This window comes from Caloenas nicobarica, chromosome 33, assembly GCF_036013445.1.
Source record: "Caloenas nicobarica isolate bCalNic1 chromosome 33, bCalNic1.hap1, whole genome shotgun sequence".
Classification (NCBI taxonomy): Eukaryota; Metazoa; Chordata; class Aves; order Columbiformes; family Columbidae; genus Caloenas; species Caloenas nicobarica.
The window spans coordinates 1566815-1579954 of NC_088277.1; the positions used below are offsets into that span (position 1 = coordinate 1566815).

General features: G+C 68.2%; 2 protein-coding genes across 3 annotated transcripts; both read right to left on the reverse strand.

The window, feature by feature from the left end:
• Positions 1 to 311: 311 nt before the first annotated feature.
• MYO1A (myosin IA) lies at positions 312 to 7834 on the reverse strand. 2 transcript variants are annotated; one of them, XM_065654537.1, is made up of 29 exons: positions 7770 to 7834; positions 6624 to 6767; positions 6414 to 6529; positions 6172 to 6266; positions 5965 to 6069; positions 5831 to 5877; positions 5614 to 5677; positions 5435 to 5533; positions 5257 to 5360; positions 5020 to 5167; positions 4818 to 4936; positions 4650 to 4736; positions 4486 to 4551; positions 4302 to 4406; positions 3991 to 4053; positions 3663 to 3863; positions 3287 to 3513; positions 3010 to 3210; positions 2836 to 2929; positions 2538 to 2687; positions 2374 to 2442; positions 2124 to 2210; positions 1816 to 1890; positions 1588 to 1722; positions 1383 to 1489; positions 1165 to 1297; positions 944 to 1096; positions 740 to 867; positions 312 to 509 (listed from the first exon to the last, which is right to left on the reverse strand). In XM_065654537.1, the coding sequence occupies exons 2-29, from the start codon at positions 6744 to 6746 to the stop codon at positions 386 to 388; spliced, it is 3225 nt and encodes a 1074-aa protein (XP_065510609.1). In that variant the 5' UTR covers positions 6747 to 6767; positions 7770 to 7834; the 3' UTR covers positions 312 to 385. The 2 variants fall into 2 exon arrangements, with proteins under 2 accessions (XP_065510609.1, XP_065510610.1); XM_065654538.1 differs by lacking the exon at positions 2124 to 2210.
• Positions 7835 to 8285: 451 nt separating this feature from the next.
• On the reverse strand, positions 8286 to 12383 carry NEMP1 (nuclear envelope integral membrane protein 1). The gene is given in 10 exon segments (XM_065654468.1): positions 8286 to 9386; positions 9591 to 9764; positions 10020 to 10245; positions 10363 to 10477; positions 10658 to 10751; positions 10896 to 10968; positions 11148 to 11358; positions 11449 to 11570; positions 12151 to 12295; positions 12297 to 12383. Coding segments are annotated over 10 exon segments (1455 nt in total). The 3' UTR covers positions 8286 to 9178.
• Positions 12384 to 13140: the final 757 nt, after the last annotated feature.

Below are 13140 nucleotides of genomic sequence, written 5' to 3' on the forward strand. Positions count from 1 at the left end.
GGTGGGTGCCGAGGACCTCACGTGCCAGCCGCCCGCAGCCGCCCAGAAATTGCTCTGCAGCACAGCGAGCTGCGTTCCCACTTAATGGGCAAAGTGGCCGCAATTTGGGGCCTTTCCAATCGCCGCCCAGCCGAGCCGGCTGCAATCAGGCGCAGGGAAGGCAGGAGGTCGGGGAGGGGGGGGGCTCCGGGCTCTGCCCCCGCCCTGCACCAGCACCGCGGCTCCGCGTCCTGGGGTTCAGCATGAGCGGGTGCCCCTGTAGCACCCCGTGTGACGCCGCCCAGGTACCGACACCAGAGCATTTTAATGGGTTTGCAGCAATTCCCAGGCGGTGCCAGGACCCGGTGGGATGAGGGGGGGGTCCCGGCAGGGCTGGGGGGTCCCCTCAGTGCACCAGCACCTCCATCTTGTGGCTGCCGCGCTTCTTGCAGACGGGGCCGTCGCTGCTCGCCTTGGGTGACTCCACCACGGTGACGGCCACGTCGCCCTTCTGGAAGCGGGTGGAGAACCTGGAGCGGGGGGGGGAAGAGGGGCGGGGCAGAGGGTGGGGAAGGGGCCACGCCCAGCCCCACCCCACCTCCTGCCCAATGAGCTGCCTCCTTTCCCCCCCCTCCCACCTCTCAGGGGCCAATCAGGGCCTTCTGACTCACACCCCACCCACCCCACCTTGTGAACTCCACCCCTTCAAGCTCCGCCCCCTGAGCCTCGCCCCCCCGGCCCCGCCCGGCCCCGCCCGTACTGGTCGGTGATGTTCAGGGGCAGCGCCTGCGCCCTGGTGTCCATCAGCGTCTGGTGCAGGAGGGTGACCAGCTCGATGAGGTGGCTGCTGACCAGCAAGAAGTCGCCCTTGGCCCCCCCCGTGGAGGTCTGCGAGGAGAGTTGGGGGGGTCAGCCCCGCCACAGACCCCCGGGGACCCCCCTCCCTTCCTCCCTCCCCAGGTACCTCCTTGAGGTGCAGGGCCAGGAAGCCGTCGGAGAAGCGGGTGACGGTGACGCTGCGGATGTCGCCCAGGCTGAGCACCGTCTTGGGCTGAGCAGCCTTGGGGTCGGCCAGGACCAGGTGCTCCTTGGTGAGCAGCAGCAGCCGCGGGACCGTCTGCAGGCGCAGGGCGGGTTCAGCGCGGCCCCGCGCGCCCCCTCGCTGCCGTGGGGACGGGGACTCACCTTCCCGTTGGCTCTGTTCACCTTCTGCACCGTGTCGGCCATCACCAGCTTGTCCTTGGCCACCGCGTTGAGCTTCTGGTACTTGGGGTTCTGCGTCAGCCCCAGGTACTCGCCCTGGAAGGGCTGCGGCAGGCTGGGGACAGGGGACGTGAGCCGGGACCACCCCGTGCACCCCCAGCCCCGGCACTGCCCCATGCACCCCCCCCGGGCCCCGGCACCTTTTTGGGTAGAGGCTCTTCTTGTCTTTGAAGAGCTCGCTGGCGCAGAGCTTGGCCTGCAGCAGAGCCCGGCGCTGCGGCGGCAGCTGCTCCCGGTACTTCTTGCACTGCAAGGGAGGGGGCGAGTCGGTGCCACCGCAGACCCCCCGGCACAGACGGACACGGAGGGACGCGGGGTCCCGGCCAGAGCCCCCCCTGCTCCCACCTTCCAGCGGTAGAAGATGCTCCTCAGCTCCTGGTTGGCGTTGGCCAGGAACTTGTACGGCGCGGGGGGCCAGTTCCGGTCCAGCACCGCCAGCGGTGGCAGGTTCCTCCCCAGCCCCACCAGGAACTTCTGCACCTGGGGGGTGACAATGCAGCGGGGGGGTCGGGAAGGTCCTCGGTGCAGCCCCTGGGCTGGGAAGGTGCCATGTCCCCCCCTGTCCCCGCTCACCAGCCGCCGGTAGATGAAGTTGGCCAAGCGGGCGCTGGCCCCGGAGCGGAAATATCTCCTGTACGCCCTGCGGACCTGCGGGGACAGATCAGCGGTGGGGACAGAGATCAGCGGTGGGGACGGTGGGGACACAGGACCTCACCACCCTCCCGCTGCCACCCCCCGCGGGACACACGTCCCTTCCTCCTGTCCCAATTGGCCCCAGTAGAGAGGACAGCAGCTGCAGCCCGACAGGGTGGGCAGACAGACAGACAGACAGACAGACGGACAGCGGGACAGACAGCAGGCGGGGCGCGCGGCCCCGTTACCTGGAACCCTCTCCAGTGCGCGGCGATGGTGGTGGCGGCTCCGTGACGGCGGCGCTGGCGCTTCAGCTCCCGGAGGAGCCGACGGGACTGCGCAGGGTGGGAGCCCGGAGAGGAGACACCGACACACACACAGAGCGAGAGGGAGCGAGAGAGGCGGGAGGGAAGGACGGGACACGGGGAGAGGGGATGAGTCTGGTCCCACCACGGGGCACGCGGAGCCCCCGGACCCCCCGCCGTGTCCAGCCCTCACCTTCCAGCCCCGCGCGTACGCCTGGATGAGCAGCGCCGAGCGCTTCATCTGCTTGTACTTGTTCTTTTGCTGCGGTGGGGAGAGGCGGCGTGAGCTGGGGGGGGCGGGAGAGCTGGGGGGCCCAGTCCAGGGAGGGAGGAGTTGGCTGGGACCCCCCTTTTCACCTGGTGGCCCCGGAACCAGGCGGAGATGAGGATCTGGCTCTTGCGCATCAGTTGGTACTGGGTCCGGCACCGCCAGCCCCGAAACATCTTCTGGATGAGGGTGGCAAGCTGGGCAACGCGCTCCTGCCGCCGCCGCTCCAGGTCGAAGAGCTGGGGACAGCCGGGGACAGCTGGGGAGCCGAGTGGGGACAGGGACACGCAGCTGCCTCCAGGAGACCCCAGGACAGGCTCTGGGCCAGGTCCTGCCCCCTCCGCAGCCCCACAGCAGGGTCCCCCCGCTCCCCCACCCCAGACTCACGGTTCGCGGCGAGCGGATGAAGATCTTGGTGTGGCCGAACGCCAGCTCCTCGGCGGGGATCGGCAGCTCCGCCAGCACCAGCTCAGCCCCGTCCCTACGCCGTGGCGGGGGCGAGGGGGCTCAGGACCCGCAGCCTCCGGACCAGGGGCCCCCCTGTGTGTCCCAGCCCCGTACCTGTCGCTGCCGGCCCAGCGGGGCCAGGTCTGGGCGCTGAGCATCTTGTAGCGGTTCAGGAAGGGGCCGTAGAGCTGGCGGAAGGCGTAGCCCGCCCGCCGCACCCGCACGTTCTCCATCAGCCCCAGGTACTGCACCTGCGCCAGCACCAGCTCCGGCGTGAAGAGCATCGCCGCTTTGGTCTCATTGGGCTTGATGCACCTGGGGAGGGCAGCGGTGGGCAGGGGGGGTCCCGCTGGCAGCAGGGCTGGGGCCGGGGCTCCCCCTGAGATGGTACCTGATGTAGTTTGGGTTCTTGGAGTAGAGGTTCTTCATCAGCGTGGCCACCGAGGCTTTGAACTGGCAGCCGGCAGTGGGGGGCAGCTTGAGGGACACTTTCTGGGGGTCGCCCTCGGGGAAGAGCGAGCGCAGCAGCTCCTGCCGGGCGGCCCACATGGCCTGCGACAGGTCGCGGAACAGCAGGTCGTTGTTCTTCTCGATGAAGCCCGTCACGTTGTAGGTGACCTGGGCGCGGGAGCGGGGCCGGCGGTGGCCGCGGGTCACGGCTCAGCATCTCCAGCCCCGCAGCTCCCGCGCAAAGCTGGGGAGAGGCCCCCGGGGGTCCCGGCTGCCCCCGGGTAGGGTCGCGGTGCCGGTGCCGGGGGGTGCCCGACCTTGCCGGCGTAGTGGTGGATGCGGAAGCACCGCGGTGGCAGGCTGGCGTCCATGATGTGCCGGGCGCTCTGCGTCTCCTTGCTCTCGTAGTGCTTGTGGGTGGCGAAGAGCTGGTTGAGCTTGGCGAGGAAGGTGTCCTCGTTGACCACGCCGGGCCGCAGGCACTCCTCGTCCAGCATGGCCAGGATCCCGCCGGTGCCCTGTGCCGCGAGGGACGGTGCCACCCGTCGAACCGGGGCTGCTCCGGGCTCTGCTCCCCCCAGCTCACACCGGGTGCAATGGGGGAAGCTGGAACCCCAGCCCGGGACCCCACTGGGGGTAACTCACGTTCTCAATCAAGTTGCAGATGATGCTGTTGTCGAAAAACTCCACCGGTGTCCACTGGATGCCCTGGGAGCAGACGGGGGTCGGATGTACAGACCCACAGACGCGTGGGGCACAGACCCTGCCCTCCGGGACCCCCCCGGCTGATGTGGGGCAGGAACCGGACGTCCGGCCGCAGGCACGGGGATCACAGATCGCCCCCGGCCTTCCTGCCATTGAATGCGCTCCCGGTGGGGAGCACGGCGAGGAGGGACGTGCTGGAGCCGTCTCCGGCACTTCCCTGTCCCTGGGGGGCCCGGGGGGGCTGGGGGTACCTCTCGGACGTATTCCTCCTGCTCCTCCTTCAGCGTCAGCAGGATGAAGATCTGCTGCAGCTTCTCGTTGCAGTAGTTGATGATGAACTGCTCGAAGCTGTTGTCCTGCGAGAGAAGGGTCCTGCGTGGCAGGTCGTGCCCGAGCCCCCTGTCCTGCCACGTGTCCCACGTGCCCTGCGCCCACCTGGAAGATCTCGAAGCCGTAGATGTCCAGGACACCCATCACCTTCCTCTGCTCGCCCGGCTTCACCTGGGGACACAGCGGGCGCTGGGCTGTGTCCTGGCCCGCCGTGGGGCGGGGGCCCATCCAGGGCGGGGGGGCCGGTGTCTGTCAGCCCAGGCGCTCACCTGGATGCTGGTGTTGATGCGGTTCACCAGCCAGTCGAAGAGGCGGCTGTAGATGTTCTTGGCCAGCGCGTCCCGGCCGTAGTAGCCCTGGGAAGAGGGGTGAGGGGCTCGTGCTGGCTCCCGGGGGGCTGCCGGGCATCCCCCCCCGCGCTGGGGACGGACCCTCACCTGGGGGACACTGAGGGCGGTGAGCACCGTCTCGTCCCGCACCTTCACCGTGCGGGAGCACAGCGCCCGCTCCAGCACGCCGGGGTCCAGCCCGATCAGCTCGCAGATCTCCTGCAGCTCTGCGGGGAGGCAGCGGTGCCAGGGGGGATGGCCAGGGGCGGTTTGGGGGTCCCGCCTGCCCCGTGCCCGGCCCGGTCCCTACCGCGCGGCTCGGCGATGCTGCAGGCCTCCATCCCGCTGGCCTGGAAGGTGCTGCTCAGCTGCACGTTGCCCAGCTTGAGCACCACGGCTGTCACCTCCAGCAGCGCCGTCACCTCGGCCGGCGAGAAGCCGATGACCCGCATGGCGTCCTGGGGACGGACACAGGCAGCTCAGGGGGATGCGTTTTGGGGTGTGCGTGAGGGGGTGTCACAGCCCCCCGGCCCCCCCCGGGAGGTACCTGCATGGCGTGGAAGTTGGCGGCATCGTCCACGCCGGGCAGGGCAGAGCTCTCGTGGTTCAGGTAGCCGTAGTGCCGGCAGTCCTGGCGCAGCTTCAGCTGCTCTGGGGGGGACAGGAGGCGGTTCAGCCACTGCCCCCCGGCCCCCCCGACCTCCCGTGCGGGGTCCTGCACCTACGGAGCAGCTGTGCCGAACCCCCGGCCAGGAGCTGGTAGAAGATGTGGAAGTTCCTCTCGCCCTTCACATGCCGGACGATGCGGGATTTCTCCAGCAGGTCTGCGGGCAGGGGTCAGCAGCACCGGGACGTGCAGGAGACACCCCCAGTGACCCCCCCAAGGTGGGCGATCCGTACTCACAGTTGCTAATGACCCCTCCCAGGGGCTCCCCCTTGAAGTCGAATTCCACATCCATGTACTTGCCCTGAGGGACGGGGCTGGGATCAGGGCGGGGGGACCCCGCTGCCCGTGTCCCTGTCCCCCCCTGCGCCCCCACTCCCATCAGGGTCCATGTGGCCCCGGCGGGGTTTGGCCCCGCTCCCCACGGCTCCGCTGCCCCGGTTCCCCGCTCACTCACGAATCGGGAGGAGTTGTCGTTGCGGATGGTCTTGGCGTTTCCAAAGGCTGTGCGGGGAGAACGGGGTTACGGGGGGTCCGGGGGGGCTGCACTGAGCCCCGGGACGGGCTCAGGGTGCGGACGTGGCCACTCACCCTCCAGCACGGGGTTGGACTGCAGCAGCTGCTCCTTCACCTTGTCCACCTCCTCCCCTCTGCTGCTCACAGCCGCCACGTAGGACATCACCAGCTTGCTGGCCTCTGCCGTGGGGGACCGTGGGGGACCGTGGGTGCTGGGGCTGTGTCCCCCCCACCCCGCCAGCCCTTTGCAACCCCACCGGTGCCTGGTAGCCCCAGCTCTACCTGTCTTGCCAGCCCCGCTCTCGCCGGTGATGAGGATGCACTGGTCCCTGTCGCGGTCGCACAGCGAGCGGTAGGCGTCATCGGCAATGGCGTAGCTGGGGACGAGGAGGGGTTGGAAGAGGCCGGAAGGGTCTGGGGGTTTCAGAGCCCCCTCTGTAGCTGTGAGGCCACCGCGAGCGGGCTCCCCCCAACCCCTTGCTGGGGACCGAGGGCTCCCCAGGGCTGTGGGCTCCCCTGCTCACATGTGGGGCTTGACGGCGAAGAAGTTGCAGTTGTGATACTCCTGCACCTTCTCAGGGGTGTAGATGGGCAGCGGGCGGTACGGGTTCACCGAGATCACCACGTTCCCGATGTACGTCTGCGGGTGAGCGGGACAGAGCTGGAACCCAGCGCCACATCCCGCTCCCCACAGCCCTCACACCCCGCCGCGGCCCCCCCAGCCCGGCGCTCACGTAAATGTCGCCGCGGTGGAATCGCTCCTGCAGCGTCTGCAGCAGCGACTCCTCGGTCAGCGGGTCCAGCAGCACCAGGTCCCCGACGGCCGCGGCGTCCAGCAGCGAAGTCGTGGTCTCCATCACCGCGTGGCTCCGGGGGGGCTGGGGAAGAGCAGAGCGGGGGCTGCAACCCACCGACACGCAGCCCCTTCCCCAAAACGCCCTCCGGTCCCCAGCAGCCCCTGCACCCCCAGGCTCTGGCTGCCCCTTAGGGGCTCGGAAGGGGACACGGACCCAGCGCGGCTGGAAGCTCCGGCTGAGCCCGGGGCAGGGCAGGATGTGGCCCGTGGCCAGGGGATGCGGCCAGGACCTCGGCTGCTCCCTGGCCCCGCCGTGCCCGGCTCCCCCTCGCACCCCGGGGGGATAGGGGCCAAGGCAGCCGCGCACCCGACCTGGATCCTTCCCGGGGCACCCAGTGGGGATGGAGGCTCGGGGGGGCAGGACCGCTCCTGTGGGGGAAACGGGGGCCCAGCCAGGAAACACGGACACCTGGATCCTGTTCTTGGGGCAGGACAAATTCAGCCTCCGCTTCCTCCCTCCTTCCTGGCAGGGGGAAGGCAGGACGGGGGGGACAGGCTGGGGGGAGCAGCAGCACCCAAGGGCTCCCACCAGAGACCGCGCCGCTTCTCCTCAATCTCCCCCTGTCCCTCACCTGGACTTTCCAGAGCAGCTGCGTTCCCCGGGCCGACCTTCACCCCCACTTTACAGCCCAGCGCAGGGCTGTAAACCCTGCAAACCCAGCCCCACGCCTGGGGAAAGTTCATGAGTGGGGTGGGGGGGGGAAGGATGGGGCAAAGGGGGTGATGGGGTGATCCCAGAGGGGCTGGCAGAGCCCCCCAGGTCCCTCAGCCTCCCCCTGGCAGCGGCACAGAGACGCCCCCGTGCCGGGTGTGGGACCCCGGGCTGAGTGGGGTGGGCACCAGCACAGCCCCCCAGCCCCACAGCAGCCCTGGGCTCACCCCACTCCTCCCCCCGTGCCCGCTCTGGAGCTCCCCACGACCCACGGGGTGGGGGTGCCCTGGGGAGGGGTGTCCAAAGGTGGGGGCTGTGGGTGGCCCCGGGTGCTCCGGGCTGGTCCCTGGGAGCAGGGGGGTCCCAACTCACCTCCCGGTCGCAAAGCGGCGGCTCCTGGAGTGGCCTCAGCCCAGCCCAGCGCCCGGTGCTGGCCCAGCCCGGCCCACGGAGGGGCGGGGGGGTGCAGGGACCTCCCTCAGGGCACCGCACCCACTCACAGACAGGGAAACTGAGGCACAGAGCACCCCGGGCCACGGGGAAGCAGCCTCGGGCTGCCCCGCAGGTCCCGGCAGCTCGGAGCAGGAACCAGTGGAGAAAAATCTCTCGCAGCCGAGCAAACAAAGGAGCTTCCTCCAGGGCTGCGGGAAACGGGGCAAGAACAGGGGCTGGCGGAGCTGGGAGCGTCCAGGTTGCTCCGCGGTTTGCCCTGGGGCTGCCGCAGGGAACCCAGCACCAGGGACGGTGTTTGTCCCCAAGCACCACGCAGCACCCTCGGCCGAGCAAGCTCCCATGGGTCGACAAGCCCAAGCCCTGGGGTCACCACGACACAGACAAATGAGGCTCATTACCTACAAAATACATCTTTATTAAAAATATAATCAGTCATTAACCCAGCAGAAAGGACAGAGGGATGCAGTAACAGAGGCTGCTCACACCGGAGCAGGGAGGGAAGCGCAGCGAGGGCCGGGAAGTAAACCTGGGATGGGAAAAAACAACGGCGAAAGCTCCAGCAGCGGCGCGGGCGAAGTATGAGCAGCAGAGCGGCCGCGGGGCAGCTTTATTGCTTTGAAAGTTGCATAGGTTGGGGTGTCCTCTCCAGCTTTGTGCTCCAGCATAGCCCAGCAGGGAGCAGGAACGCCCGGCGGTGGGGACAGCCCCACGGAACAGCAGCTCAAAGGCAGGACAGGCCCACGGAACAGCGGCTCAAAGGCAGGACAGCCCCATGGAATAGTAGCTCAAAGGCAGGACAGCGGCTTCCAAGGGACAGCGACAGCAGCAGCAAATGGCCAGCGAGGAGGAAGAACATCCGCACTCCTCCTTCGCGTGGGGGGAGCCTGAGCACGGCCCCCGCACCCCACAGCAGCCGGGGAGCCACCTCCTCCCGAGCTCTGCGACCTGCACACGAACCTGCTGCAGTTTTTGGTGCCCACACGGGATTTCAGGCAGAATGGCCAGAGCCCTTGGGCATCTTTGGTAACGGAGGAGGAGGAGGAGCTGCCCGCTCCCTCCCACGGCAGATGCTGAGCACGCAGGTACCGCCAGGACGGGTCCAAAGTTCTTCTTGTGCCGCTCCCACCCTGGCAGAGCTGGCGGCCCTGAGGCAGCGGCGGGGGGAAGAGGGATGAGGCTCGGGGCGCTGGCAGGAGCCCGATGGGCACCCAGGCCTGGGAAGGGCATCCCCATCCCTGCGATTTGTGTGCTGGGAGCTCATGAGCACCCACACCAACAGGCAGCAGGGAAGCAGCAGCGGTTCTGCGCTCGCCTCCGTGTGTCCGACCTCAATCAGCACCCAGGTGGTTATGGGTCAGGGAGTAACTCCCGTGATTCCTGGCGAAGAAGTCATCTTCCTTCTCCTCCTCCTCTTCCTCCTCCTCCTCCTCGAAGAGCTGCTCCTCGAGGAAGCTGCCACCCAGGCCGTACTCCTGCTCGTGCACAGAGGCCTCGCAGGGCGTGATGTGACAGGCGCCGCCCACAAACTCAGCAAACCTGAGAAGACACCACAGAGAAGTGCGTTGCGCGTGGCCTCGGCGCCGGGACCGGGCGTTATCTGTGCTTCCCGCAGCGCGCCCCGCGTCCTCGCACCCTCTGTGCTTCTGTCCCCCTCTCTCCAAAGCCAGAGGTGACAGCGCGGTGACCATGGGCTTTCAGAAGCACATGGAGATGCCACCACGCACTGCCAGGGGACATTACCTCTTAGGAGACTGGATGCGGGAGACTGCGGTCCAGGCAGAGAAATCTGGGCTCCTGCAGTAGTTGCGAAGCTCCTCGAGGGCTTTGCGCGTCTCCACCTCACCCTGGAGCCGGTACTCCTCCTCCGTCAGCAGGCGCGGGGGGCTCGGCCCGAGCCTGGCGCTCTGCACCCTCCTGCCCACCCAGCAGCACCAGTTACCGCCCGCCCGGGGTCAGAGCACGTTCCTTCACCTCCGCTCCTCACTCCCACAGGAGCTCCCAGCCCCGAGGAGGAGTGGGACGCTCTCCCGCACCAAACCCAGGGAAAAAGGGACACCACCCCCCTGTACACCCACCCCAGCCCCAAATCCCAGAGGAAACACCTGTGCCACAAGCTCCATCCAGCAGCTCCCCCAGGCTCCACAAGAGCCGAGGCGTGAACAGCCTCACCTGTAGAGAGCAAAGCCCCACTGCAAGGGATAGTCCAGGCTCTTGGTGCAGATGGCAACGAGCACCAGGGTCAAGGCGATGGGATGGATCTGGATGCTTGAGTACATGAGCAGCAGCCCCAGGAGCTGCAGCGCCCAGGACAGGAGGTTGATGCTGCGCTCGTTCTCCAGCGGGCCGTACCGGTAGCACACGCCGAAGCTCACCAAGCCCGCCAGCAGCAGATAACCTGAGGGAGAGCAGATGGAGCAGGCAGGAAGCATTGGCATTTTCCACCAAGGTGCTGCAGCTCCAGTAGGAAACATGCAGACTGGTGAACCTGTGGCTCTGAAAGGCCCCTGCCTACCTAGGAGGTACTGCCAGTAGGACTTGCAGATCTCCCGCAGGTTCTTGAAGATCAACTGGAGCAGGTACAGGGAAAAGGACCAGCCTCCTACCAGCAAGAAGTAAACAGGACTTTTCTAGAAGAGGAGACGGGGAAACTCAAAACAGGCAGTGGGCAACCGCAGCCGCCTCCCCCTCGGCTGCTGAGCCCCGCTCTGCACAGCCAGACCCGCGACCCAGCGCCCCAAGGCCACGCGCTCCAGCTCCCTCACAGAACATCTGTACCAGGGTGAAAAGGGTGAAAACCTGACACTCACCTTGGGCATGACCTTGGACATCATGTAGACGAGGATGAGCAGCGAGGCCAGCAAGCCAAAACTGATCCCGGCCGAGTAGTAGAAGAGTTGGCTCCTGCAGAGATCACACATGTGTGAGGTGTTTTACAGCTCAGGGGGGGCCCCGCACAAACACACCTGCGGGGAGTGACGCCTGAGAGCTGCAGAGCCAGCCAGGCCCAGCCCACCCACCCGCTCGTGGGGAAAGGAGAGGACCCACCTGCTCAGCATGTCCCCACAGAAAAACAGCAACAGACCCAGGAAGAAAACCAGGAACAGCTTTGGGTCAAAGCCTGGAGAGAAAGAGGGTTGGGATTGAGACACACGGACAGAGACGTGCTTCCCTCTGCAGGAGTGTTTTCCTTCCTAAGAAAGGAGCAGCCCCGCTGGTCCTCAGGGCATGAGCTCGCCCGGTCACGGCCTCACTGGCCCCTCGAGGGCCCCAGGAGCCCCGGCCACGGAGCAGACGTACGTCGGAAGAGGACAACGCAGTACGTGGTGCCGGCCTCCAGCAGCTCGACCTTCAGGCAGGTTTTGTTGCTGTAGAGGTCCACGTCGATGCTGGTGTCGTTCAGCTTCTCCTTCAGGAAGAAGAGCACGTCGTTCCACACGCTGAACTCCTCCAGCTCCTCCTCGCTGTCCACCTGGGTGATGCGGATCATGCGGCTGCTGTTGATCCGGATCTGCGTGGGGAAGGGAAGCGGATGGAACGATCGTGGCTGCCGGGGGGAGGCTCGCCCTGGCTGGACCCAGCACCTGCCTTTTCCTCTCACCTGTGTCCGGGTCCAAATGTCGTGCCATTGTGGGACACGGGTGTTGGTGTAGCAGAAGTGGCGAGGAACCGAGTTCAGGTACATGCGGCCCTCCTGGAGCGGGACGATCGACTCCTTGGCATCTGCGCGACACAGAGCGGGGGGATTTGGTAACACAGACCAGGCATAAGGGCTCTGCTCCTGCCTTCGCCCACCAAAACACAGGACCCGCCTGCCCTTACCGGAGCTCCCCCAGTTACAGGGGCTCTGGGTGAGCAAAGATAAAAGCTCTTTGTTCGTTTTCCTCGAAATGTGCTGCCCGGTTTTCTGGGATAACCCCGTTCCTGGGGCTGCCACAAACAACACAAACTCGTACCGCGCTCCCCCCGGACCCATCCCTGGGGAACCAAACCCGAGCGCAAGCTCCTGCGGGAGCCCCCGGGGTGCGGGAGGCCCCGGGTCGCACAGGGCCCGGCCGCTCCGGGCGCTCCCGCACCCTCGGAGGGCCCGATGGGGCCGGGAAGGACAGCGGGAGGGGGCCGCGGGGCTCGGCCCCTCCAGGCACCGCCCGGACGGCTCAGCGCCGCCGCTGCAGCCGCGGTCCCGGTCCGCTCCGAGCCCCCCAGGCTGCGTCCCAGCCCCGCGGGACACATGACGCCGCCGCCCGCTCCCCGGGGCCGCCAATCCCGCCCCGCCCGGGGCCGCCGATCCCGCCCCGCGCACCTGCGCCCCCCAGCGGCGGCGGGAGAAGCAGCAGCACCAGCGCCCCCAGCAGCCGCCGCCCCGGAGCCGGTTTCATTCCTCCCGCCGCGGCCGCGCCGCCGATTTCCGCTTCCGCCGCCGCCCGCCTGGCAACGGCCGCCGAGGGGCGCACGGCAGCCAATGAGAGCGGGGCGCTCGCGTGACGCCGGCGCCGAGTGACAGCTGAGCCGACCTATCGGAATGCCGCTCGCCATCCAGCCCCGCCTGCCGGCTGACTGACAGGTTCTACAGCTTATCAGCGTAGCTCAGGCAGAACCGACCACGGCCCCGCCCTCGGTTACCACGGTGACTGACAAGAGACACACCCGGCCGTAGCAACCGCGAGCCCCGCCTTAGTAACGGCGCTGACAGGCACAGCCCTCGACCTATCACAGCACACGCCCCGCCCATCACGCGCTCCCGCCCCCCTCTCGAATTCGGCGTGATTGACAAGCGCCTCCTCCTCTCAGAAAGCGGCCCTGCTTTTCTTTTAATGGACGGTCACGCGTGGGGGAGATGCGGGTCCCGCCCCTCGGCCCCTCCGGCCGCCCCGGGACCGGGGACGCAGCTCAGGGGCTGCCGGGACCCGCTGCCCCCGGCCCCGGGACCAGGAGCCCCGGCTGCCCCCGTTCCCCGGGGAGTCCTGTAGGGCCGGGGCGCCCCCCGGCAGCGGGCGGGTCCCGCACCCCACGGGCGGGTCCCGCACCCCACGGGCGGAGCGGCGGCTCGGGGCTCAGCACCCGCTGTCCCGGTTCTCCCCGCTGCACGGTGCGCTCCTTCCACGCGGTAGCGAGCCCGTGCGGGGCTCCCCAGCCCCTCGGGTCCCTCCCCGTGGGGCGCCAGGACGCCGGGTCCGCCGGCCGCCCGTGGGCGGGGAGCGGGCTCGAGCCCCCCCCCGCACCCCCCGGGCCGTGGGCGGCGGAGCCGGGAAGCGGCGGGGCCGTGGGCGGAGGATGTGCGTCAGCCGGGGGC

Bases quoted from the DNA above. Each gene is read 5' to 3' on its own strand.
- MYO1A (XM_065654537.1), bottom strand. From the start codon at position 6,746: ATGGAGACCACGACTTCGCTGCTGGACGCCGCGGCCGTCGGGGACCTG. The intron at 4,937-5,019 runs GTAGGGACCGGG...GCCTCCCCGCAG, and splicing joins CAGCATCGCCGAGCCGCGCG to AGCTGCAGGAGATCTGCGAG. The intron at 1,891-2,123 runs GTAACGGGGCCG...CTGTCCCCGCAG, and splicing joins CGCACTGGAGAGGGTTCCAG to GTCCGCAGGGCGTACAGGAG.